This window comes from Pseudopipra pipra, chromosome 3 (assembly GCF_036250125.1).
Source record: "Pseudopipra pipra isolate bDixPip1 chromosome 3, bDixPip1.hap1, whole genome shotgun sequence".
Classification (NCBI taxonomy): Eukaryota; Metazoa; Chordata; class Aves; order Passeriformes; family Pipridae; genus Pseudopipra; species Pseudopipra pipra.
Genome location: NC_087551.1, coordinates 9,373,550 through 9,400,059, shown reverse-complemented (window position 1 = coordinate 9,400,059; position 26,510 = coordinate 9,373,550). Strand labels below are relative to the sequence as shown.

Sequence of the window (26,510 nt, the reverse complement as noted above, 5' to 3'; positions counted from 1 at the left end):
TCTCATTCTCCATATTCTTTCATGTTTTTTGCTTTCCTGTTTCCCTTGTTTTGTGAGTTGTAAGGAAGATTAGACGATTTCCTGTGAACCTGTACAGCTGAAGAGTTACTTAATCACTTTACCCAGGCACTTGCTACCTGCTCTGTCTGTCTAGAAGGCATTTAAAAAAAAGTTTTTGCTCAAGTAGAAGCCTGGATGTTGCTTTGACATTACTTATATTCAAAATCTGTGCTGCTGAATGAAGCTGTGGGGTTTATCCCTGCATCTCACCTCGCTTCAGACACTTCATCCAAAGAAAAGGAGGATGTTACAAGCAAAGTCCATGGGCTGTGTTTCTTCTATTGCTCTGCAAAAGGCATTTCAAGTGAGGTTGGTGTTGCAGCATTACTGTAAGCACCAAGGAAGGACTGCCAGGATCCATACACCAGGACTGAAACAAGGACTGCAGAGCAGCATTTCCCTCTCTTCAGGCTCCTTACTGAGGTTCTTGTCAAAGGCACAAAAACCCCGGCCCCTTGCAACATCAGACATTTGTTTAAGTCATGGTGGCTGCCAGAAGATAATAGCTGTCAGTGTAAAATTACAAATCATTCTGCATAATGCCTGTGCTGATTACCATGAAAGCAATGGCAGGATTTGAATTTTACTCCTTTTTTTTTTTTTTTTTTTGCCTGTCTTTGTTGCCATGCTTAGCTGCAGAGCTCAGTGCAGCAGCCTCACTAAGGCAGCGTTTTGTACTGAGATCTGTGTGGCTGGGACGGTGTCGCTTGTGCATCGCTCTTCTGCCACTCAGATTCTGGGAGGGGTTATGGGTCACAAAAGCATCTGGAGAATGTGCCAGGCCCTCTAAAGCATAGGGTGCTGCAATCAATAAAAAAGGCATCAGTCCCTCAAAGGAGCTGACATGGCCCCTTCCCACACAGGAGCCCGCTCCGTGTACAGCAGAATCTACCCTTCGTTCACAGTCGGGCTTTCCAAAGACATGAAACCCACTGTAAATGAGGCTTTCTGCCTTCTAACTCACCCCTGGAAATGCTGTTTTCCCTCTTCCTGGCATCACAAAGTCGCCAGCAGTGCTATTTCAGAGAGCAGAGAAGAGCCCTTCATCTTCTTTAACACCCTCAGTTTTTCGCTTAGGTCAAGATGTGCTCATCTACCATTTTCTAGTGATTCACAAGCCCAGAAAAAGATCCTGGCTGCTTCAGAGAAGGGATGCACGAAGCCCTCAGTCACCATGAGTCACTTCTCTGCCAAATGCTAATTCTGCATCAGAAGCATGTTTTACTGGTATTTTGAGAGAACTTTCTTTTCTTTTTTTTTTTTTTTTTTCTTCTCAGCTCAGTCATTTGAGGACACATCCTGCCTGGGAGGTGGTGAGCACCCAAAAATCTTGTGAAATTTGTGGGTGCCAGAGCTTCTTATGTGGGATTTGGGACTAGAGTTTCCTTGGCTGTTACTTAGTGTAGTTGGTACCATCACGAACTTCCCTTCTCCCTGTAGATAAAACTTAGTAGGTCTTGTTAGATCCACATATACCGTCATGTTCAACTCATTAAACATTGGCCTTGGGTGGCCAAAGCCTCCATATATGTATTATACAGCAAAGATGAAGCTTGCAGAGGACATCCCTCCTCAGTAATGGAGTCAGTGAGGATGCCAGAGATTTAAGACCCTGTTCCCCAGCAAACACGGTAGAGGCTACGCCACAAGCAGCCACATGGGAGTTTCTCTTCTTTCTTCCTTTCCCATCTAATTGAAGGTTGGAGGCTACATGTGGTGGACAACCTGCAGACCTGAACTGTGCTTGTTTGGTAGGGTAACTAGGAGTAGATCCATTGGGAAACAGAAACTGGGGCCAAGGTGGGAAGGGACATAGACAAAAAAAGGAAGACAGGAAGCAGAATCCAGAATATTCTGGGACCCTCCTCCTGCCATGTGTGTGATCACTGTACATTCACATGAACACCTGAAACACCAAACAAAACACAGGCTGTAGCCCCAGGGGCAGTAGAAACAATGATGAGAGACACTGACCCTCCTCCAGGAGATGCGGGACATAACCTGGCACAGGGAAACCTGCTTTGCTTCTTGCATGGAATATGCCCAAGCAACATCCTGTGCTGAGACCCCAAATGAGGGTTTCTAATGATTTATTTGCATCTGGGATTGTCTCTGCTTGACGCTCACATATCTGAGTGCAGGGCTGGAGCTGGTAGAGAGGGGTGGGAAAGCCCTATTAAATCATTAAGCCTCTCCCCTGAAGCGCAGGCCATGTGCTCTCCATCTGATAGAAACTGATACTGCACTTTATCTCTGTCAGAAGTGCTGTGAACACTTAGTGTCTGTCTCTTAATCTCATTTCTTTCTTAAAATACCACATCCTTGGGCTCTGCTATTATTTCAGCAGAAAAAGGGAAAGGCCTTTCTCTACCTCACGTTGCCTATATTTTCCTAGGAATCATCATCCAAGGTATTTGGCATCATCAGCCAAGATTTCCAGTATGGAGAAACTGAATTCTATTCGTGGGGCTTCAAAGACAGATATTCGGCAACAAGTACTTACTTTCATCATACTGTTTTTTTCCAAAGGGATGATATATTAATCATAATCTTTGGTGGGGTTCAGCAACTATGGGATTTTTTAATCTGGTAAACCAGAGGTGTGTTATAGCCCCATGACATTACACCTTGCCTGTTAGTTTTATTTCAGTAGGGGAAACCATTTGTACCCTGCCATCTCCTGAGTTGGCCAAACATTCACAAGTCTGTTGCTAACCTGCTTTCTCTAATGAAAGCATCAATTCCTAGCAGCGATAGTTGTCATTAAATCAATAAGACACGTAACCCATTCTTCTGGTGCCTCACATGAACGCTCAAGCAGCTTGTTAGCAAGATTTGCTAATGCTGAGGTCCCACAGTCCAGAAGCTCCCCACTGATGCTGCAAAAAAAAAAAAAAAAAAGTTATTTGGCTCATGGAAGAACTTTCCTGGTTTGCTTTGTTCTCTGAAATATTTTAACCCTGTTTCCCCTACAATTTGTCAGTGTTTGAAACCTGTGGAGCAACTTTGCTTGGGTGGAGGCAGTTCAGGCTTGAACAAAGCACTGACAGCAAATATCAGGGATAGTTTTCTCCAGGTAGTCAAACACTGCCATGGAGACTGTCAGTTCTTAGTTTTCCCAGCAATTTATTTTTCCTCCAGTGAAACACTAAACTAACTCCTAGTAATCCCTGAGGGGTCTCCTTCTCTCCCTGGGTTCCACCTAAATCACTTGAAAGTAAAACTATGGCCTCTTATAGTCTCTCAACACTCTCCTGGCTGGTAAAAAAACTGTTCCTGGAAATCTGGAGGCTGGCTAATGTTTTAAGGATGAGGAGATGACCCAAAGGCCAGCAGTTTTGCCTCCAGAATATTTCCTGACATTAAAGTGAAGCTGATGTGGCTTTTCTCTCGAGCACCAGGAGCAGCCTCTGGTAACAAGGGAGCGCTTCTATGGTGTGAAACAGCCTTTTTTACTGGTTTTACAGGTTTTTGGAGTCTGGGCCTGACCATCTTCCTGAAAGATCTTCATCCATATTTGTGTGTCCACTGACACAGTGGGATTTAGGGCTGTAAAACTTAGAATCTATTGCTGACCTTCCAGCTTGTAGACCATAATTAGTTAATGTCAGAAAAGCATGGCAACAGCAAAACATATCATGTGTGTCTGTTCAAAGAGACAAGCAGGAAGGTAAGGAGGGTGATGAAGCTCTAGGAAGAAGAGGAGAAATATAAAAGGAGTGAACAAGCTGGTGAAGAGGCCAGGAGTGCTCAAGAATGAAGACACAAGGAGTCAAGCAAGCTGACTGTGGAGAAGTAGAGGCCGTGCTTCAAAATGGAAAGGGGGGCAGCCCAAAGAGACAGGGAAGAGCAGGAATGACAGGGAGATGGTGAGCAAGCCGTGGATTGCAGGCGAAGGCACAAAAGGGCAAGGACAGATACACACGGCTTTGCAATTAGCAGCTGTGATTTATGGTGGCTTCTTTGTCTTATCATCCTCCCCTGGCAGATGTCCTGCAAGCAGTGGTAGTCAGGGGGTAGCCGGGGAGGGGACAGAGGGAGTTTTAAATAGTCAGACTAACTGTGAGGTATGGAAGGGACTTTCTAGTAATCTGTACAGACTACCCAGGCAATTCTCATTAGCAATATATGTTCTAAATTAAGTAGTAGCTGACCTTTTACAATCATTTTAGGAGATTTCTTCTCTTTCACCTCAGCATTTGTGCTTCTCACAGTAGGTTTCTCTTCCCTTGGACAGAGCCTGAGCACTCAAAGCTGGTTTGGGTTTTAGCTGGTGGCTGACAAGGGGCTGAGGGGAGCAAACCAGGAATGAAGGTGATATAGAGGAAAAATTTTCTTTGTTGGCACAAATCTGCTGTCCTGCTCCCTGACCCTTTCTCCTCATCCTGAGCATCACCTTTCCTCTGTACACACACACAAAAGTTTCTATCCCATCCCTTGTGCCAAAGCTGAAAGCGATATGATTGCATGGCCATCACGAAAGTAGCTGGCGAGGCTGTGAGGCTAAAGGAGAAGCTCTAAACCAGGGAGGGGGCTTAGATGTTTAACTTTGATTTATTTTCAATGAGGTTTTTACATCTCTGATTATATGGCAAGATGAACACCATGAGCAGGAAGCAATGGGCTAATCTTAACCCAAGGTGCCCATCACTTCCAGTCCCCACCACGGAGGAGCGGCTGTCTGAAGGAGGAACTGGGGCTGCATAGGAGGAGAAACAGGAGACAAACAGTGAATTTGGAAAGGGAGGGGTGCACTCCCTCTGGAGTAGAGGTCAGAGAGGCTCTAGTGTTCAGAGGGGACCAGCTGCAGCCACAGCAAAGGCAAGTGGTGGGGCAGGAGGGATGTGCGGGTGACCACGAGCTCCTCTGCTGGGTGTCCCTTAGGGAGTGAGTCAGGACATGTGGGCTCACTCTTTCCTATAATAGTCAGGGCCGAGGGTGTTTACCCTGTCTGCTTGGGCAGCCCAAGCACAGGCACCCTTTGTAGTCCTGCAGAAACCCACCTGCAGCTCCAGGCTGATGGGCTTCCTGCCCGGGGCACCTCGGGACTTGTGTCCCACTCAAGGGAATCAAGAAATAAAGTTCTTGGGATTGACTGTGTTAATAATGACACTATAGATACACATATAAATGCAACTACATGAATAGATTAACTTTGCTTCACTGTTCAATAGCTCCAGGAAAGCTTCTGTTTGGAGTAAGCACACCTCGGTAAATCACTGCCAAACACTGAACTTTGTTGGCCCAGCCTGTATATGCTTTTCTTTTTCCTCCCTTATTCTACTTTTGAAATTTCTTTTGCTGTTTTTCTCTTACCTGCAGGTCCTTTAGGTGAGTTGCAGATACCTTCTTGTCCAGCTTGACTGCCTTTTCTTGATATCCCAGGCTCTTCCTGGTATTCCTTGCAGGCTATATCAGCTCCCCTGCCCTTAGAGGAGCTCAGGAGGAGCTTTGCCTGTGAAATGGGGATTTGCTGCCTCTTAGGCTGAACAAGAGCACACACTCTGGTAGTAAAGCATTAAACCTCCTCTGGCATTATGTGTTAGAGATGAAAACCCCTGGTTTTCTATTTGGTCTGGGGAATGGGCATCCCTCTTTTTTCCTCGAAGGGAATCTGTGAACAGTGAGAAATGCAAGTTAGGTAAAATACAGGTATCTCCATTTCCACTGGCATCTTTTAAGGTGGTCTATATACCCTAAAAAGGCCACAAACAGCTGCTGGGGACACTGTCCCAGCTTGCTCCTGACCAGAGCTTGTCCCTGTGCTTGGAGGTAACTTCTTCTCCCAGCTGACTCCTGCTTCCCCCTGGAGCCAAGAGCCTGCAGCAGGCTATTTAGAAGATGCCTTGTTAGAGGTGCCTCAGTCAAGCATCTGTGGATCCCAAATTAAGAAGTGGAATTCTTTAGGAGGTGAATTAATTTTTATCCTGGAAAGCAGAGTTTACGGGCTCAGCCTGGCTTGGTGGGGTGTTTCATGCTCTCCAGAGGAGAGCTGGGGTTTGCCCTCTCCCTGGTTAGAGCAGTTTTGACAAGTTCAGGAGGGAGGGAAGCAGTGGGAAAAAGGATGGGAATAAATAAAATAAAGCCAGGAGAGAGAGAAATTTCTTATGTTAATATTCACTTCCCAGCTGCAGAAGGGAAAAGTAAAATGCTTGGATGTTGCCCTTTCAAAAACACATAGAAATGAAAGTGCATACATTGTTTAAAAAAGCGACACCTGCAAAAAGTGAAGGGGGTGAGAGGGGGAGAAAATAAGAAGATGTCAATTGGAGGAAGAGTGGAAAATATTTTGATTGAAAAATGTCAACAAGCTCTCCTAGAAGCAACAACAAGCAGCAGTGATTGTGTTTGTACAAAACAAGCCCTTCTTCCCTGCACAGAAGATTGATTTTATTTTTCCCACAAGAAAGCCAGATAAAACCCCCCAGACATCCTGACTACACCCACTGAACTCCCCAGAAAACTTTGGGTTGCAGAGAGGAGAAAAGAAGAAAAAAACCCCTCAAAACCAAAATATGAGGCTGGATCCCCATAGACCTAAAAATAGCCCTGAGGACTGGACTCTGCGTTGGCAATGGTGTTTCAGTGGAGAAGCTCTTCCTGCACATCCTGACTCCTAGCTTAAATTCAGCCACAGAAAGGGATTTTTGAGGTGTTTGGGTTGTTTGCAGGTTTAGTGCCTCACCGATGATTTCTAGGTTTTTTTATTCCCTAATCCTATGTGAGCACTGTAGGATGAGAGAGACATAATCCAGACCCTTGAATGAATCTCGCAGAGTTTTGTTCTTAGACAGAAAATGAATTAGGTTAAGCGGGGATTAGAGGAGACACACCACATGCCCGCTTGACCCCATGCAGTCGTAATTGTTTATGTGAGAGCTGGAGGAAAAATTGGTTTGGGGAAAAATAAATAGGTGTAAAAAATGAACGGGTTTTCCAAAGGGGGGAAACAAAAAAAAAGGGTAAAAATAAAAAGTAAGCTCGAAGGGTTGGGGAGCCTTTCTTCATATGACAATCCCAAAGTACTGAACAACCCTGGAGGCCTGGGAGAAAATATATCCAGGATGGAGACAGTATCCATGGAAAGATGGAGGCTCAATGCCTGTGGATAGGTCTGAGAATATGGAGACAAAGCTTCACTGGGCTGCAAAGGGCGGATAGGGAGAGGATATCTTTAAACAGCAAATATCATGAAGATTCAGGTGGTGTTTTAAAAATTGCTGTGGCAGCAGTGGGTGGTGATGGCCCATGGGTCATCCTGCTTAGCCCCGGCGTTTCCCCAGCCCGGAGAGGCCAGATCCTGCCCTGCCTGCCATGCTGGAGCCGGGCTTGCTGAGCATGGAGCACGATGCCTGCTTTCTGGGTTTTCTATTTTAAGCAGCTTCCGTCAGAGGTGAGGAGTTGAAAGTTGCCATGCCGACAGGGAAATTTCAGGCCCTAAAATAGTCAAAACTTGCTCCTGCATCATGCGAGCGTGCGTGTGCTTCCTGCGAGGGAGGCGAGGACTGAGCTAGGAGGGTGCAGGGAGGGTGTAAGGATCCTTCCTATGCAGGGGTGGAAACCATCCGCTGGAGAAAACACCTATGGGATGCTTTCAGACTCCTTTCCTATACCTATAGGATATCTGGGTACATTAAGCAGCAGCAGGCAACATGAGCCATGAGCGAATCTTAATTATCACAGCATTAAAAACAATGATTCTTCCAGTTTTCACTATTGTTGTCACTGCTAGAGGTCTTAGCCTCTGGATCTTGATAAGGAATCCAGTACTCAGGGTGGCACATACAGAGGAGAGGAAAAGAAAAAGGTTGTTTTCTAAGAGGGAATATGCATTTCTCAAGGAGATCTTGCAGTCTGCTTGTGGGGCATTAGTGGTCCACAATGGTGTAAAAGATGTGCATATGTGTGCTGGAGATATCCAAAGGCTGCACCAAGCACCCAGCTACATCCTGTCAATCAGGGGCCTGAAGCCTCCTGCCATGCAGGACTAAATGGGCTTGGTTTTGCCTTTTTCTGGCTGTTCAATTAAATTTGACCAAAAATCTCAAAATGTGGACTTTTTAAATTTTTTTTTTGAAGTTCTTTAAAACTGGAGTAGCCTCTGCAGAGATGCCCAAACCATTCAAGCCTGTGACAGAGATCTGCCAGTGGTTGGGGGACAGTTTTGTCTCTTGGGCATGCTTGGGTGATATTCTTCTCCAGTCTTACAGAAGCACAAATACAAATGCTGTTTAGTGAAGAGAAAATCTATTCACTTCATATGCCACCAGCAACGAACCCCGGCACAGCCCATGAAGCTCCTCACCACACTGAGACACAGTGTAATTTTTGGCAGGGAGAAATCACAGCTCACCTCTCATTTCCCACATTCTGCCTTTTTTTTATCTCTCTCCCTCGCTCCTTTTGTTTTTCCCTGCTCGCCCCTCCAGCCAGTTGTCGCTTCGCAGTCCACGCTTACAAATGTAATTTCTTCTGATGTATGAATATTTCACAAGCGCTGCCTCCCCGGGGACGGTGCCTGTGAGGAGGAGGCAGCCTCTGCGGGGATGGAAATGGTAGCAAATGACAATCTTAATGAAAGATCTCTTCTCCAAGGGCGTCTCTGCAGAAGAGTGCACCATCCTCCAAGAGCTCCCAGCTCGCCAGAGCACGCCCTGCTCTCTGGCTGCTTGAATTGCCTTTGGCCTTGAGTGGTGGACGTATAGACAAATACAGCTCGGCCTTTTCCCAGGATACAACGTTTTGTGGGTTTGGAGGGTGTTGGGATGTCTGAGCTCCTCACAAAACTGTTGGAAATATCTTTCCTTCTGTACATGTACAATGGCATAACCCAGAGAGTGGCACCGTGCTTTGGGTGGATATTTTCCCACCTGATGTCCGAACACAGGAAAGTCATGACATAATTCTGTCCATCCTGATGCACATAAGTAGCTGATAATCATGATGTGTATCAAATACAAACAACAAATTAAGCTTCTTCACTGAAGAAATGCACACACGGGCCCGTATTTCCCTGCACCTCCACATCTCCATCCCCTCCCAATCTCTTTGAACATCCTTTCTACACCTGTAGGCCACCAAGAGGGGCTGGAACCCAACTGATGTGTTTTCCCGGACACTTGTGACCACAGACCCACCCAAAGGTTTTCCAGTGAGGTCTCCTTCCCCCTGGATCTCTCTCACTGTGCAGGACCACTCACTTCACATCAGCTTTCTGCGACCCATCAAGACTCAGAATTGTCACGTACGTAAATATTGATTGATATATACAATATTTGTATTGAGTTACATATATGCAATATACAACTGACCTCAGCAGTTGTGTATCCATGTGTATATATCCCACTGTCTGTATAGAGCTGCCTTATAGGCATCTGGCAGTCTCAGATATCTGAATGACACGTCTCAGATATTTATCTTGGTTATTGAAGGCAGCAGCAAGCACTGCCCGTGCCGGAGCAGCGGCCCCGGTGCCGTCTGTCTCTCCGACAGTGGGTGGCACTATACAATCAAAATAGCTTCGCTTTCCCTTTATTCCACTATCTTCATTTTTCAGCCCGGTGAGGTTTGAGCCCTGAGATTTCAGAGGGACGGGAGCAGGGGGTTTACACCGACAACATCTCAAAGCTGAGGTTCATCAGAGGGGAACTGGAGAATTGTTCCCTAAAAGAACCAGAAATGGTAAAGTTACTCCAAAGGCTGAGCTTGGTTTGCGTTATGCTCTTCCTCCCTTCTTTTATTATTTAAGGAGCAAGATTTATTAGGATAAATTGAGTAAGGTTGCTACTTTTTGGCCTGTTTTTCTTGAAAAACACAGAACCATTGCCGGTCCACTTTTTCAGGATGGTGCTATTTTATGACACTTCCCCTCCTACATATAACTTCAAAATATTGAGACTCGGTGTCGTGATTTGCTCCTGATAACAAAAGACACAAAACTTGATTCTCAACTGTTGTAATAATTTTTATTTGTGTTTCTTTTCTGTTAGCGATGCAAGGGAGATACTTGGGCCTGGCTTTCATCTGCCCTGGGACTTTCTCGTCAGCTCACTCTCCCTAATTAACTTCCATTGCAAAACTTCTGCCAAACTGAACTGACCTCAAGTAAACAACAGTGAGATGGTGTGGTCTGTGAGTCTCTGAGTGGTGGTGCACTCAGGTTTATCATGAGGGGAAAGGACGCAGAAATGTTTGCCCAGACTGCTGGGCTCACCAGGAGCATGGAGCACTTCAGCCTGTATAAAAATTATGTTCTCAAAAAAAATCAATACAGTTTCTATGACATTAGCAAACCCTGAGCTGTATGGCAAGCTGTATTTAAAAGCTGAATGGATTTTTTTTAACCTAAACCACGACCTTGTCAGGGAAACAGTGGGATGCTAAAGGAACAACGAGAAAACAACTGCGTATTCCTGACAAAAATGCAGAATGTCCCAACACCTCACAGGAAGACCTGTTTTCAAGGTGGCCAATGCACCAGAGTAAAATCCAGTGTGTTCTGTCGGGTATATCCCAAACCAGAGTTTCTCAGGCAATGGCTGGTGAATCATTTCTCAGTGATACACTATACCAGGAGGTGTCAGTGTCTCCTGCCTCTGCTCTGTGTGCCTGGTTTATGGTAGGAGCTGCTCAGAGTTTGCAGTTGGGACTCTGGGATCTATTCAATGGAAAGTTGCCCCTGCTTTAAGCAGAGGAATGGGACCAGCTTTCAACAGCAGCATGGGCCACGGAGAAAAGCAGCCGAGTTTATAGAGGTCAGCAGGGGAATTACAACTTCTGTTTAGTTCTTCATCCATACAAGTCCTGGGTTCACCTTATAAAAATGACCCCTAAATAGGAGCAAAACATTTTATTCAGGCAGCCCAGGTAATGTGGTACCCTGTTGAAGTCAGAGTGATGGAGGGTTTGTAAAACAACAATACATCATCTTCCAGGAGGGTATTTTGCACAAGGGCCTTCCACTCCCTGTCAATCTTGGCCAGTTCAACTTCCCTGAGGCAAATGAGGACCCAAGTGAGGAAACTGGAACACAAACATCTTCAGAGCCAAAACGTTGTGTGACCCTGGGAGCTGCTGGTTGTGTCCACAGCACCTCGGGCTCAGTTTGGAGGACAGGCTGTGCCCACTCTGGCATGCTGACTGTGTGGACACATCCATCAGCAAGGATACAAGTCATGCCTGAGAAATAAAATGCAAGCAAAGTGAGTTTGCAAACTGGAAATGCTCAATGACATGCAATGGGGTCTGTGTTGGCACTTGCAGACAGGAGGGCTTAGGGTAACCCTGCTTGCAGGAATGACATGGGATCAAGCTTCCATTCACAAACACAGCACCCTCAGGACTTCAGAAAGCTATAGTTTGCCTTGGAGTTGTGTAGAATCTAATCATTCTATTAGATGTTTGGAAGAAGTCTTTGGGAGAATAACAGTGCTTCTTTTGAGGGCCCAGACTAGAGAAAAGACTTTCACAGAACTCAGAAACCTGGTCCCTACAGGCAGGGAGAGTTGCAATGGTCATCGAATCCCTCTAAAGTGCAGTGAGAGGCTTGGACAAGCACACACAGGGTTGATGCAACATGGACACTCGTTGAAGGCCCCAAAAGAGCCCCACCAGCAAAGGACACGACCATGCTGGGAGGCTGCTGCTTTTTCCACTTCCAGAGGAGACCTTTTTGGCAATTGCAAAGCTCACTCCACTTTTGTAGGCTGGACCAAGGTTCATTTTACTGGGGCTGGATGGGAAAACAAGGGGCTCTTGTCCCAGAGGAGATGTCTGGGTGTGAGAAAACACCGGTTTCCCCAAGCCATGCTGACTTTGTGCACTGCAGTGTCCAAACTGGCGAAGACCTCAACACAACATCGGCCTCCCTTCTCCCTTTTGCAAAGGCCTTGGTTTTCCAGAGGCCCTGGGGCTCAGGGGCACCAACCACATGGGCCAGACCGTCACCCTCTCTTTCACAGCATTTTCTCTGCTCAGATGGGCGGCCCTCAACAGCAGGGGAGCACCGAGTAACATCACCTGCTGCTGTGGGGGTTGCTGTCAGTGTGGTGTGGTTTTTGTACGTGCTGGTGGAAAAGCCAAACTCTGTGCTTGTAGTGAAATATGTGAGGTTTTACAGAAAATCAGGCAAGGCAACCTTGGTCCTGCCATCTATGCCAGAGCTTGGGATTTCTTGTAAATTTCTGGAGTTTCTCCTAAGATCATCCACACCAGTCCCCCATCTTTCTTCCTCTGATGGAAGCAGAAGCTCATGGCCCAAGGACTGTCCCCACCATTCCCTTCTTACAACATATGCCTCAGTTCCTCGTGGCAAAATTAAATTCTGCTTGTGCAGCTGGGGAATGTTGAGCTTTGCCCAGACTTGTGCTTGTCCAGTGCCCACACAGGCTGCAATGTTTGGAAAAACCCAAGGCTGAAGCCCTCGGCTCAGACTTGTTCACTCGGCTGTGCTCGCCATCACTCCTCATCATGCCAAGTGTGGATATTATTATAGTTCATGTGGCAGAGTCACAGCCCTGGCCTGAAGGACCTGCCATCCACAAGATGCCCTTTATGAAGTAATTTCTGTCAGGGTGATTTAATGAGAAGCATTTTGCCTGGTTTTATCTCAGTGGGATGCCTTGGTGGGACTGGTGGGAGGTTTGCTCCAGCAGGGCCGTTGTCTCAACCATGAGCCAGAGGCTCTCAGAAGTGGCTTTGGCCTTTCTCAAATTAGTCTGCTTGTGACTCACAAGCTTGTGTCTTGCTTTTAGATGAGAGAGATAGAGGAAGGATGGGTGAATAGGCAGACTGGTGGAAGTTTCATCCCAGGCTCTGCAAATTGCTTGAGCTACATCAGAGATGTTGCTAGTGGGCTTTAGACATGCAATTCCTGCCTGCTCCTTAATTAACCCTTCCCTTAGAGCAGGAAACAAGAGGACCTAATTTCCTCACCAGGACCAAAGCACAGTGCTAGGAAGGTGAAATGACCCCTCACGCTTGTGTGCTGTGGGGGCCTGAGAAACAGGATGACCATCCAAAGTGTTCGGGGTTCTGTCATAGCATTCCATGTGTCTGGGAGACTGCTGGGTTTGCCCAGAAACCCTTCACCAAACTCTGTAGCATTTCCCACCAGCCTTCCCATATGCCTGAGATCTGGAGGAGGAAACTCTGCATGAAGTAACCAGCTGCAGGAAGGGCTAAGGAAGGAGTCAGCACAGGAACTGGGTAAAACTGTCCCATGTCCTCTTCATGCTGGATACCTGCTTCACACGTGGGGGGTGATCAGCTCCCAGGAAAGGATTTCTGAATATGCAGAAGGCTAAAAGAGAATTGCTGTATCCCTGCTGGCTACAAGAGAGCCAAGAGTACAGCTACACACGTGGTTGCAACAGTTTAATTATTGGGAATTTGAATTTCACTGAATGTATTTAGAAATAAAAGCTGTATTTGCCAGTGATGCTTCTGATACAGTGACAGAAGCTCCTAAGGTACTTGTGGGGTTTTCACTTTTGGAATTGGTTATCTGGTGTTAATGAAAATCTAGGCTATATTTACAAGTTCCCTCCATTGCCAGTCAGAATTACTTTTCATAGATCCCAGGTCCTGGGGAAGGACTCAGAGTCCTGAATATAGTATTTCCCTGTTTTAGAGTTGGACCTGTGTACCCTAAGTACGTGCATGTACCTTACACAAACTAACACATCCTTTTTTGTTTATCTAGTTCAGATTCTTGTGAAACACTCCTACCAGATTCTGTGCATTTTCAGCCCAATTGCTCTGAATGTAATTACCCAATCTTGCTAAAACTGTTTCAGTGCAATTAGCCAAAGCAATTATCCAATAATAAACTCCAAAAATTAAAAGCAGCAGAAAGAAAACAAGGGGATGAGAAAAGAAAACAGGGGTATTTGCATCCAATTTTTTAAATTACTTTTCCTGTTTGACAGTATGGAGGGAACAACCCTCTGCAGCCAGAAGAAGATTGGTTTCGAAGTGGAAAAAAACCCCAACCCTGCCTTATCACTAGAGTTCATTCCTTGAAAACAGTTTTCCATCTGAAAATGCAAACCCAGGGAAGCTTTTGTGCCATCTTCCCTGAGATCCTCGTTAGTCCCCTGGAGGCACATGAGACACAGCATTGCCTTGTTCCGCATGAGCGGGATCAACACTGGTCAATGTCCCGTGAAGGAAAATGCACCCAGAACCTGCTGGAGCTGGCTGGTGATGCTCTCCTGTGAAAGACACTGAGCCCTGGTGATTTCCTTGTGTTCCTGGGGAAATCATTTGGGGATGAAGTGGGAACTTTGCTCCAGGTGTGTGGGCAAATGCTGTGTCATGCACAGCAGCAACTCAAAGGTTTGCAGCCTTCTTCACCCAAAATGGCCCTTCCAAGAACATCATATGGTCACTGACTCAATCTTCACTGAGAGGCCCTGAGCTTGAAGGCTATTGATCAACTCAGTTCCTTTCTTTGCTGATTCCTCACCAATTTCTGCCCCCTGTGGACAGCCACATTAAACATCCAGACACCAAATCAACACAACTCTCCCAGCTCAGTAATGGAGGTTATAAGCCAGCTGAACAAGTAGAGACTTAGTGCTATGCATTCACTTCTCATTCTTCATTTCACTAATTAAGTAAGAAACCTGGGTCATAAATTAGTATGATTAAGGCAAATTAAGCAGCGTTGAACACACTCTTAGCTGAGCAGACCATGTAACTGTGCAGATTATAGGTCGCTCCATCTGGATTTGTTTGCTTAGCCCACTCCGGACAAAGTCCTAGCAGATTTTGAGCATTTAATTGTCAACTCTTCATTTTTTACGGTTCGCTGCTTACAAGCCCACAGATTGCACAGACACTGAGAGACAAAGGGCCAAATCCTGCCCCATCCTGTCCCACTGGGAATGAACTGAATCAACAGGACAAGCGAGCATGCTGCCGAGGGTGGGACATGGCTGTGCCTGGCCACTCACGCTGCACTTCGGACTGAGCAGAAGTAGGAGGCAGTGGTGTTTTACCATAGACAAATTTCCTCCTACCTTCTGTCCCCACCAGCTTTCCCTTTCCAGCTCAGGCCAGATCTCAGAATTTTCCCTGAACAATTTCCCTGGCTGTTTCCAGCTGGAAGCAAAGGATGACCAGTCTCCAGTCACAGGGCTCATGGGGATAATTCATCCTTGTGAAGGATCCAGCATTCAGGGACCAAGTACCACCCAGCCACTACTTGCCTAAATGTGCTGCAGCACTGGAGGTATCTGAGCTCTTCCTGGCAGCACACACTGTCCCCTAGAAAAGAAATTATGTTCCATCCCCATCATTTAATTTTGGGGAGCAAAGCCGGGGAGATCGAAGTGGCCTGTAATCCCATCTCAGCCATGCATCTCCATGTTGCACTGGGGTGAAAATCCCATGAGGTTTTTGCAGGCAGGTCTCCAACCCTTTGTTAGCCAAGCCCAGCTGAACATCTCCCTTCCTGCCTTGTTAGGAGCTGTGGCCCCTGCACAGGTAAGTCAGGATTCAGGATGGATGCAGGGAAGGGCAAACATCCAAACACCAGTGTTTTTCTGAGCCCCAAGGGTATAGGGGAGATGGTGCATCTGCTGGCTTGAAGTGGATATTGTTACTGGAATTTGGGATGCCTTTAGGATTAAGCATCATGCAGTGTTCACAAGCCTCCACTTAGCTGACATGTCTGAGCTCTGCCTGAAAATCTGATCTCCCTGTCATTACTCCTAAAGCTGCCTTTGCCTCTCTTCTTGCTTTTCTGATTCTTTTCATCTTGGCCAGTTGTAACATGCACCTCCTTGTTATGTTCTTCAGATGTGCTGCTCTGTTTTTACATGAACTAAATAATTCTCTGTGCTCTTTTCTCCCTCTTTCCCAGCACTGGCCCTTCCCCCCTATTCCTGGCACAGGCGGTTTGTTTTCTATGGTTTTGCTTCAGCTGAGTTTGGTTATTGAATGTTCTTTCTTCTTTCCAGAGAGACTCTTGGTCCAGCCTCTGAGCTGCTTTTCCAACACATGAAGTGTTTCCGTGTCTCTCCTCTGCTCCACTCCAAAAAGATTTAGTTGTATCCTTAAAAAAAGTAGCAGTAACCATTGACATCTCTACTTCTGGCCCATTTTCTAAAGACACAACGTTTATTTAATGGTGCTGTGTGTGATTGATTCCCCCACGACTTAAACCCATTGGCCAAATTTAATGAAGGTGGAGAGTTAGAGGGCTCAAAGACTTCAGGTTCTGCAACATTTTTTGAATATATGTGAGTGAGCAGACAAGGAATATGCTCTGTGTTCCCTGACCAAAGGGCAGAATAGACACTGGATTTGGGGCTAAAAGCTCAACAATATGACCCAAAGGCCTCCAGTACCAAAGGCAAATGAAAAACAAGCATTTACTTTTTTCTTTTAAATCTCATGCTTTTTAAACCATAAAGTTGCATGAGTTTGGAAGGACCAGACTCATGACTTTTAAACCCTTGGGTATGGAAGCAGACATGTTGGAGTCTCATTGCAGCCAAGAGAAGTCAACAGACCATCTCAACCCCCTGAGGGTACTTCTTCACCTCCTCCTTCGTGCTGGTTCCCTGCCAAGACATTCCTAGAAGCAAGAAAACAATGCTCCCAGCCTGGAACGATGCTATTGTCTCTGAATATGTGATACAGGTTGTGTGTGGGGGGACACACAGCCTGGGACAAGGCAGATCAAAGAGCAGGATGTACTGGATAACCTTGGGCAAGTCTCTTATCTTCCTGTGCCTCCACCTCTCTTCTCACCCCACAGAAGCCTTTGATGGGGTGGATTTTTCCCTGATGTGTCTGTACAGCACCTACTACTACAGGGTTCTCACCAGGCTGAGCCTGCAGCAAGGGACTGTATCAGGTCCTAAAACGTAATAGTTATGGGCACAGCAATCTCATTAAAGAGCCACAGGATCAGCTTCACCACGGACAGTAAAGGGGACAGTCTTGCTTGTAGGAATCTTTGCTCAGGGGCTTTGTTCCTGGGATGGGTTCCTCTTGGCTAGCGTTTGTCTCACAGACATTCATCCCAAGCAACACTGAAGAGATAAAAAGCTGAGGTGAGGGAAAAGAAAGAAGGCAGAAAGGAAGACGGATACTGGGAGAGAGAAAGCAGGAGACAGTTCTCATGTCTGTCGGAACAGGTTGTTGCTGACTCAGGGCAAAATATTCCCATTGGGAGACCAAAAGGCTTTCCTAGTCCCATCTCCTGTGTGCACAGATCGTGCACACACAGCCAGCAACCAGGAGAGGGTTGGCATTGCTCCCTGCTGAGGAGCACGGCTGAAAACTGCCCCATTTGCTTCCTTTGGGTGTATAAGTCACTTCCCGTAAAGGTCTGATAATCCAAGGGGAGCTTCTCCAGAGTGTGCGCTTGCCTTCATTCCTGACTGTATTTGGCTGTAGTAGGGGCATTTCACCTACAGTTCCCACGCGAAGAAACCCCCTGGGCTGTAACCCAGCTTCTCCTTCCCCACAGACAGCTATTTATAAGGTTTCAATGGGTAGGTCAGAAACGACTCCATGTCCAGAATTGCCACTGCCAAAGGAAGGAGACGGGGGTCTTTGCAAAGGGCTTTAATAATCTTCCTGTTGCTCTGGCTGGCAGCTTTCGGCATTCGTCCCACATTCTTCAGTAGCCCTTTCCTTAGCAATGAATAGGCTTTCAGCACGCTCTCATAATGGTTTCTTTTCCTGTGGCACTCAGAAAAAGCTTTCAGCCTGCTCCAGCTGCCGCCTCTGCTGCCTCTCCTTATCCACCAGAAAGATGTGGTGGCTCTGCTCAGCATATCCTCTGCTGCCAACAGAGCCACTCTTTCACCTCTACAACAAGGTGGCGTGTGAGCAAGGGGTGGAGGGTGGCTTTGCCTCCCTTCATTTTTCTTAAGGCTCTTTTGCAAGCTGAGTTAGGACTTCTTCACCCCCTCAAGAAGGACATGTGTCCCATGGCTCAGCAGCCCTGATGCAGGATCGGGGGATCTGACACCCTGTTCTGTGACTGCACTGTGCCAGAGTGCAATCACAGAATCTGGGATTCTCTGATGCATTCTGAACTTGCATTCTCTGATGCAGGAGGTCTGGGCTCTGATCTCAGGCAGGTATAAAGTGCACGGTCCTCCTGCCTTGTTTTTCCCATCTTAATTCCCAGCAGGGCTGTTATTCCCCAGACCTGCAGTAACAGGACTGTTACATGACCACAGAGGTGTGTAAACTACTCTCACAGGTATGTTGTTGTTTGTTTTGTTTCGCCTGGTCTTGATAACGATTCTACTTCATTAGGGAGCTAAAATTGCTTTAATTCAGGCCATTAAAAGGGCCATTGGAGCTCCCAGCAGTCATCTTACACACCTACCATAGCCTAGACAGCTTTGGAAATGGTACAGCAGATAATATAAGCTGAGATTCTCAAAGGTTTTGAGATCAATGAGAAATACAACCCCCAGAAAAACATCAGCTATCTATGTACTTTTTCTAGGTCTAGCTAAGAAATGTGTCTGAAACTGCAGACTTCAGCAGCAAAAAGCTCATTTTCCATGATGCAAACATGATGGGAGGAAATGGAGAGAGTAGCAATGCAACTTGAGTATGTATTTACCATTTTCTTTAGATATATGTAACTGCCACTGTATTACCACTTACGTTTATGTCTCATTTCAAGATTAAAGAGAAAATCTGCATCCCCCCCTTTCTCCCATATTAGGAAAACTGCTTTGTGATTCACATGGAGAATTGGGAGAACGGTAAACACAAGGTAAGTGTTAGTCTGGTACATTGGCACATGCACTGGGAGATGTGTCTCTGCGTGACTCCATCCATCCCTCATTAACAGCTCTTGATTCCAGCATGCAATCTCACTGAAATTTTGCTGAAGGGTGGAAATCTCACAGGAAGTGTATTTCTGTGAGTTTTGTCACAAAAATAGGCAGGTTGGCTAAAGAGAAACTTCCTCTGAGGACCTGAGGAGATGTCTCTGAGCAGAAACTGGAGGACCCACAGCCTCAGAGACCCACAGCCTCATTAGACTCGTGAGCCTAATAACATCTCCTGAGCCTGAATGCCCAACTCGCAAAGGAGGGAATTGCACTTAGTGGCTGAACAGCAGCCTTGGAGGACAGAGGCAAAAAGCTGTAACACCTCCCTAAATCTGTATTTCACAGATTATAGCAAACACAGCAAGTTTTTAGTGGATGCAGCCCTGGTAGCCACCTGTCTCCACCAGGAGAGGTGCATAGGGTGACAAAAGCATGCAGTGAGCTCTGTACAGGACTAACCACACACCTCTGGAAAAGAGATGATGGGGTTAAAAAAAACCCAGCAGACAAATTTGCAGGAGGAAAATTAATGGAAGGCTTTTAAATCCAAAGGACCACCTGGAAATACCTGAGCTGCAGATTGGTGGATACCTGAGAAGTATTCTCAGAAAACATCACATGTTCTTGCTTTGCTTACTCTTATGTTCTTCTTTTCCAGTACGACTGTTCTCACAATATTTTGCTGCTCTCCTCATAGCCACAGGGATCTCTAGAGCTGCAGTTACTTCTCAGAGACATGCTTGGTCCATACACTGGCTCCCACTGCCCTTCGGTGTGGCCACTATCACAGTGGCCACTGTCACACTCCTGCATCAAGCTGGGGGCATGGGAAAACATCCTTACAGGCCAGTGGGCAAAGGGCAGCTTCATGGTCCCCTATGTTCCTTGGCAGAAGCTTTGCCATTCCTGTTTGCTGTCATCCCAGTTTACTGTCACTCATAATCAGGGATACAGTATTCATTGTCGTATCGTAATCAGGGATAAAATGCGTGAGGATAAATATTCCCCTTGCTGCTTCTAGCCACTGAATCACAACCAACATTCAGAAATTGCTCATGCTTTTTTCCCCTCCCTAATGTAGCTTTTTATAGCATATTCCATACAGCTGATGTAAATCAAGGCATGCTGTGCTTGTGTATGAATCCCTGAATGCCAGGCAAATCCTCAGTTGTCTAACTTACCCATCTCTTGCCAATGACAAGGCACTCTATCAACCCACAACCACAGGAGAAATCAGCAGGCACTTGGAGCACTTGCAGGTTCTTCATTCAAGCGTGTTTCCCACAGCTGAAACCCTCCCATCATTTCCCTTGCTTCTTCAGTAGCAAAGCTTTACTGCGAGAGATCACACAGCTTGTTTTCAGATCAACCCTGCTTATTTTGAAAAGCCTGACCCTGGATTTTCCCCACCAGCTAGAGGCAATGTCTCCTGCTAGGACAGGTTGTCACATATCCAAGATCTTGAACGTCTGTGCTTGTTCTTGTCCTTTTTTCCTGCTTTTCCCTGCTTTACTGTCAAAGAAAAATCTCAGTGAGAGCTTATGAAGGAGAAAATTCTGTTATTCCTGGGAGGTGATTCAGGGTCCCTCTTTTCCATCATGTACTGATTTGTTTTTCTTTATGTTTGTATATTATGATGGTTTTGAAAATGGGAGTTACACACCCGATCTTAAATTTACTCCTGTCTCAATATGACATTGTTTCCAGAGCCATCAAAGGAGCCCTGGAGTAAACAAGGTGTGTGTGGGGGTATATTTTTCATCTTCTTTCTCATAAAAACTGCATGTGCCTTTGGAGGATAAAGTTAAATATTTACCCTAGGTTAACCATCCCTGTCTGCAGTTTATATTTTGTTGGAGTTTGGGCAAGCAAGTGGTATTTGCAAAATTCCTTGCCTGCCTCTGCTATTAGAAAATGCATTTACAAAGGCCTTTTCTTTTCATCCTCAGAATATTTTTGATCAGATGTGAGAACTTACCCAGTCTGGAAAGACATTGAATTAACATGTGACACTGTGGTAGGATTGTATTTGGGACTGGGTTATTTCAATTGCTAGTCAGGAACCTACATGAAACAGGACCTGAGGAATATTCTTTGGATCCATCATCACTCTGGGCCTGGGGGGTTTCCTTCTGTGGTTTTGGATGTCTTGAAATCTGGCTCATTCTGACAAGTCCAGGTGACTGTGTGTGGGTGGCTGGCCCTGCATCCAGCTTGCAATGGGGTGAGCAGGTCAGAGGCACCAGGAAGAGCTGAGGAACACATCTCGTGTTCCTCCCAGAGGCAGGCGGAGAACGTTTCTGTGATGGGGCTGGAGTCTGTCCAAATTGCTTGGCATCCCAGGCCCAACAAGTCTTCTTGCCAAGCTAAAGTCTGCATACCAAGGAAGTGCTCTAGGCCTTCCCACCTCAGCTAGCGTGCTGTGGCTCTTCTGAGGACTTCATTTTGCTCGGTAGAAAACAAGCTCTCTCCCATGTGCTTCTCCTGAATTCTCCTCAGAAAAAGGCCACTCTGTATTACAGCCCCTTAGGACACTGCAGGCTGCCCAGAATGTCTCCATTTGGATGTTTGGGAGCATCTTTATTCAAGCTTCTCTTGAAAAACACAAATATAAAACACAATGTCTTTCTGCCCTTTTCCCTTTCATCTTGCTCCCTCCTCCCCCACCATGACTTTGAGGGATCAGTTTTCAAACTACTTCAAACCAAACCAGTCACGGCACATGGGCCGATTGATGTCTTCTCTCTAAACCTATAGGAGTTAGGTCTCCCAAGAACAGAGGATAAACGGCACCCAGACCCAAGGAAGCTCCTGAAAGCTGCAGATGACCTTGTCAGTCTTATGAAGAGGGAAATAGAGTCAGGAAGACAGAGGAAAGGGAGGTGGCACCGTGAGTGTTCTCTGCACTCTTGCTGCTATGTGGTTTTGTAGGAAATGCGACCTGAGGGCTACTCTGACCTGTGCCAACTGAGCATGTAGCAGATGTGAGACTCACAGAGCTGCAAACAGCTCTTTGAAAGCCTTCCTCTCCTTCTCTAGCAAAGAAATTCAAATCTGATTTCTCTCAGACTTTGTATGGACCTTCTGCTGGAAAACCATCACCTCTGTTTCCTTGGGGCATTAGAATTAGACATTATGTTAACAGAAGGCAACAGCTAGATTACAGATATCCTATTTTAAGTGTCTATCCCATGGATGTGCAGCAAGACTTTGCTAAAATTTAACAGTGGGAATGGATGAGTAGTCGGAAAAAGGACATGTAAGCTTTTGCTCTGAGAGGTCCGACTATCAACTTCCCTCAACAAAGCAGGAACATTTCTGAGGAAAATGGCTCAAATTAAATCCTGCACTCTGGTTGCTTGGTGATGAAACACAAAGAAGAAGGATATGATTCCCTTACAGCCATCAAGATTTTTTCATTCCTTCCACTGAGGCTGAAATTTCAAATGCCTACCATCAGAAATTGATATCAAGCAGAACTTGACTGGACATCAGCATGACCATTCCTTCCTGGGCCAGTGGTGAAAACTAGACTGGCTATTTCCTCACATAAAGCAAAAGGATTTTTTAAAAATTTTGTTTAAAAGGAACTGGATTTTTTTTTCCGGTGGTTGCTTTTTGTTGTTTTTTTTGTTTGGTTTTGATCTCTCTTCTGATTTCCGGAGGAAGCATTCTAAGCCCTGTGAAGGTGAAAGCCACTTAAGACAAAAAAAGAACCTTCAAGTTGCAATAGAAGAAGTCAAAATCCCTGATTTAGAAGCACCAGCAGGGTGGACACTGGAAACATGCAGACTCACTCACTGGAAAGCTCCCAAGATCTACAAGCGCTGAAATGAAAACATGACACAATGGATCAGTCAACGATTACTACTGAATAAGCCACTGGGCTTTGGGGTTAATCACTGCATCCATCCATGAACTCTCACAGCGTGTGGAAAAACAGTTAGCTTTGCCTAGAATGTCTTTGGGATGATGTCCATTTGTATGGTGGGAGGTTCATGTGCTCTCTTGTCTTCTTCACAAAAACATTCTGATTTCAAGATACGTCACGAAAAGAAGGAAAACTGTTTGGATCAGTGTTTGAATCAGGAAATCAGAAGGGGGGAAATAAAGGAAGGGGAAACTGGGAGTCTGAATTCTCACGGTGTCATTGACCAGGAAGCTTGACACAAGCATCCCTTTGTCAAAGTGTTCTTCTTGAAGGGTTGTCTATCACCAAACATCCTTAGCATGGGTTAAAAAACATTCACCAGGACCTATGATTTTGGAGATGTGTGTTCCTTCAGGTCACCCGGCTGTTCTCATGGCACTGCTCTCAGCAAAGTCAGTCCCAAAAGGTCATGATCTCTCTCCAAGAGAGAAGGAGTCTACTGTCATTTCATAGAGTGGAAAAGGTTCTATGTTAACTCTTGCGCTGGTCTCATACCTGTGCTGCTACAAATGAGTTTTCCAATTTAATACGTTCTTCTTGTTCACTCTTTCCTGAATTTCTCCCTTTGCTTTCATTTTGCATATGGGAATGGCGTTTGTGTTCGTTGTTTGGTTTTAGAGTCTTTTCTCAACTGAAACAGAGAATAAAGACTTTATATTCATGTATTTGTTTTACAATTTCCTGTTGTTGTTTCATTTCCCCCTTTCTTTTCCCTTTTCATGGGTAAATGGAAAGAAAAAAGAGTGAGACCAAGAAAGAACAGCAGGGAAAAATGCAAGGAAAAAAAAGAAGCATGACATTTTCACAAGGAACGCTGTCAAAATATTAATTAAAAATCCGTTTTAGTAATGCCTCTAATGGAGAAAGAAACAGTTATGTTGGGTGGTTACTTTTTTATTATTCACAAACCTGTTTGCAGAAAAAGACTCAAACCTGATTTTAAAAAATCTACAAAGCTTTTTTGTTACTTTTGAGGTTTGTGGAACTGAATGTCTTTAGAAGCATTTGCAGATGTTTGTTTTCTTGTTTAGTTTAGTCTCTGTTTCCTATCTCTGCTTATTCTAATTTGATGGAACAGTCATTCCCAGACTTCCACAAGCCAAGTCTTACTCATAGGGAAAGTTATCAGGGGAAAAAATATGGCTGGTATCTTGAGTCAAATTTCAGTGCAAGAGCAAGCTGCAAGTCAAGACTTTGCATCAAGCTCTGAAGTGGATGGTGGCAAACACAATTGCTTGTTGGTGGTGTTGTTATCTATTTACACATGGACAATTCCCAGGAGTTCCAGCCATGGTGTAGCAATTTTCAGGTCTATCCATGAGACTGGAAAGCAGAAAAGAGTATTATTAAATCAGGATTATTGTCCCATCACACCCTGTCAGTCTCTTTAATTAGTGCAGTCTACTTGAAAAGCAGATGTGTGGCTGGTTGTTTTCACAGCGTGTTTTCTGCTAGGCTGTGCTTTGCTGATGTCAAGGGAATGAACTGAAATGGAGCCCCTGCTCGAGTCCAAACATTGGCTGGAGCTCATGGAAGTGGCTCTGTGAGCAAACATGACAGTAGTGCACCCCTGGGGCTCCTGCAGATTTGAAAGCCCCGGGTGCCCTTTTTGTCAGCCCCTCGTATCGCCAGAGACATCATTTGCTCCTCAGAGAACCTGCTCATGTGATCAGACTGGGTTTTAGCCCGGTTCCTCAAGGAAGCATGCTCAGAGTCCATGTGTTCGTGCCTCTGATGACCAGGGACACCACAACCTGTCCTGGGATGGCTCCTGCCTTGATGAGAAGTTCCTGGAGAGAAGAGGGGGACACCCACAGCATATGTGAACTCCACTGGGGATGGGGACATGTATGAGCTGTGAGGTACTGAGGGGGACGCTGAAGAGACATTATGGCTGCGAGGACACTGATGGGGATGTGTGTAAACCACGGGGACACGGAGGGGATGTGATTGAACCATGGAGCCACTAAGGAAATGTGTGTGAGCTATAGGGACACTGAGGGGGCATGTGTGAACTACGGGGATCCTGAGGGGATGCGTATGAAGCAAGGGGATGCTGAGGGGAACACTGGAGGAAGGCATGTGAGCTGTGGGGACACTGACAGGGATGTGTATCGACTGTGGGGACACTGGGGGACACGTGTGAGCTCTGGGACGCCAAGAGGGGAACTGAGGGGACACGTGTGAACTATGGGGACCCTGAGGGGATGTGTATGAATGGTGGGGATATGGGGGGGGGGGGGGAAACTGAGGGGACATGTGTGAGTTTTGGGACACTGATGGGGATCTGTGCAAACCATGGGGACACTGGGGGGACACATGTGAGCTCTGAAACACCAAGGGGGCCACTGAGGGGACGTGTGTGAACTATGGGGACCCTGAGGGGATGTGTATGAACAATGGGCACACTGAGGAGGGACATCGAGGGGACACATGTGAGATTTGGGACACCAAGGGAGCCACTGAGGGGACGTATGTGAACAGTGAGGACACTGAGGGGATGTGCGTGAACAGCGGGGATACTGAAGGGGGACACGAGGGAGGCACGTGTGAGGTGTGGGACGCGGAGGGGGCATTGAGAGGACGTGTGTGGCCCTTGAGGGCACGGAGGGCCCTCACGCCACCCGTGTGTGGGCCGAGGGCCCGCGGGTCGGGCTCCGGGCTGACGTGCCGCCCCGCCGGCCGGCGATGGCGCTGTGGGGACCCGGCCCCAGCGGGCGGCAGCGGGGCGGGCCGGGGGTCACCGCCGTTCCTCCCCCGGGCGGGGCCGCCGCCGCCGCCGGCCCGGCCCTCGGCGGGCGGGGCCCGCCCGCTCAGTCAGAGTCTGCGAGCGCCGCGCGGTAGCGGGACACGAGGAGTCGCCGCGCCGCGAGCATGGAGGAGGCGGCGGCGGCGGCGGCGAGCGAGGACAAGGCGGGCTACGGCCCGAACGGGCACGCCGAGGGCCCGGCGGCCGAGGGGCGGCGGGGCGGCGGGGCCTGGCTGCGGGGCTGCCGCGGGTTCCTGCGGCGCAACGCGCTGGTGGTGCTGACGGTGTCGGGGGTGGTGGCCGGCGTGGCGCTGGGGGCCGCCGTGCGCGGCGCGGCGCTGAGCCCCGCGCAGGTCGCCTACCTGGCCTTCCCCGGGGAGCTGCTGCTGCGGATGCTGCGCATGGTGATCCTGCCGCTCGTGGTCTGCAGCCTTGTGTCGGGCGCCGCCAGCCTGGACACCCGCTCGCTCGGCCGCCTGGGAGGCATCGCTATCGCCTATTTCCTGGGCACCACGCTGCTCGCCTCCGGCCTCGCCGTGGCCCTCGGCTTCATCGTCCGTCCCGGCGCCGGAGCCTCCGCGCTCAACACGCCCGGGCTGGGGCTGCCGGGCGCGCTTCCCACCAGCAAGGAGACCGTGGACTCCTTCCTCGACCTCGTCAGGTGAGGCCGCCCCGCGCCTTCCTCCTTCCCCCGCCCTCCCGCCGCCGGAGGATGATGACAGACCCGGCGGTGTTGCACGCTGCAGCCGGCAGCCCGAGACCCCCCTCCCCCCTCCTTCTTCTCATCCTCCTTCTCCTTCTCATCCTCCTTCTCCTTCTCATCCTCCTTCTCCTTCTCCTTCTCATCCTCCTTCTCCTTCTCATCCTCCTTCTCCTTCTCATCCTCCTTCTCCTTCTCATCCTCCTTCTCCTTCTCATCCTTCTTCATCTTCTCATCTTCCTGCATCTTCTC

General features: G+C 47.2%; 1 protein-coding gene and 1 long non-coding RNA gene across 2 annotated transcripts in view; one reads left to right on the top strand and one right to left on the bottom strand.

Moving 5' to 3' along the window:
- Positions 1 to 2,665: 2,665 nt before the first annotated feature.
- On the bottom strand, positions 2,666 to 26,007 carry LOC135410831 (uncharacterized). Its single transcript, XR_010428897.1, has 4 exons — positions 25,921 to 26,007; positions 5,377 to 5,674; positions 4,215 to 4,348; positions 2,666 to 2,939 (listed from the first exon to the last, which is right to left on the bottom strand). It is a non-coding gene; the product is annotated as an uncharacterized LOC135410831 (long non-coding RNA).
- The window catches only part of SLC1A4 (solute carrier family 1 member 4), a 34,885-nt gene continuing 33,993 nt past the window's right edge, over positions 25,619 to 26,510 (top strand). Inside the window, exon 1 of the mRNA XM_064647636.1 lies at positions 25,619 to 26,219. Within this exon, the coding sequence (XP_064503706.1) occupies positions 25,684 to 26,219 (536 nt within the window). The 5' untranslated portion in view covers positions 25,619 to 25,683. The remainder of the gene's footprint in view (positions 26,220 to 26,510) is intronic.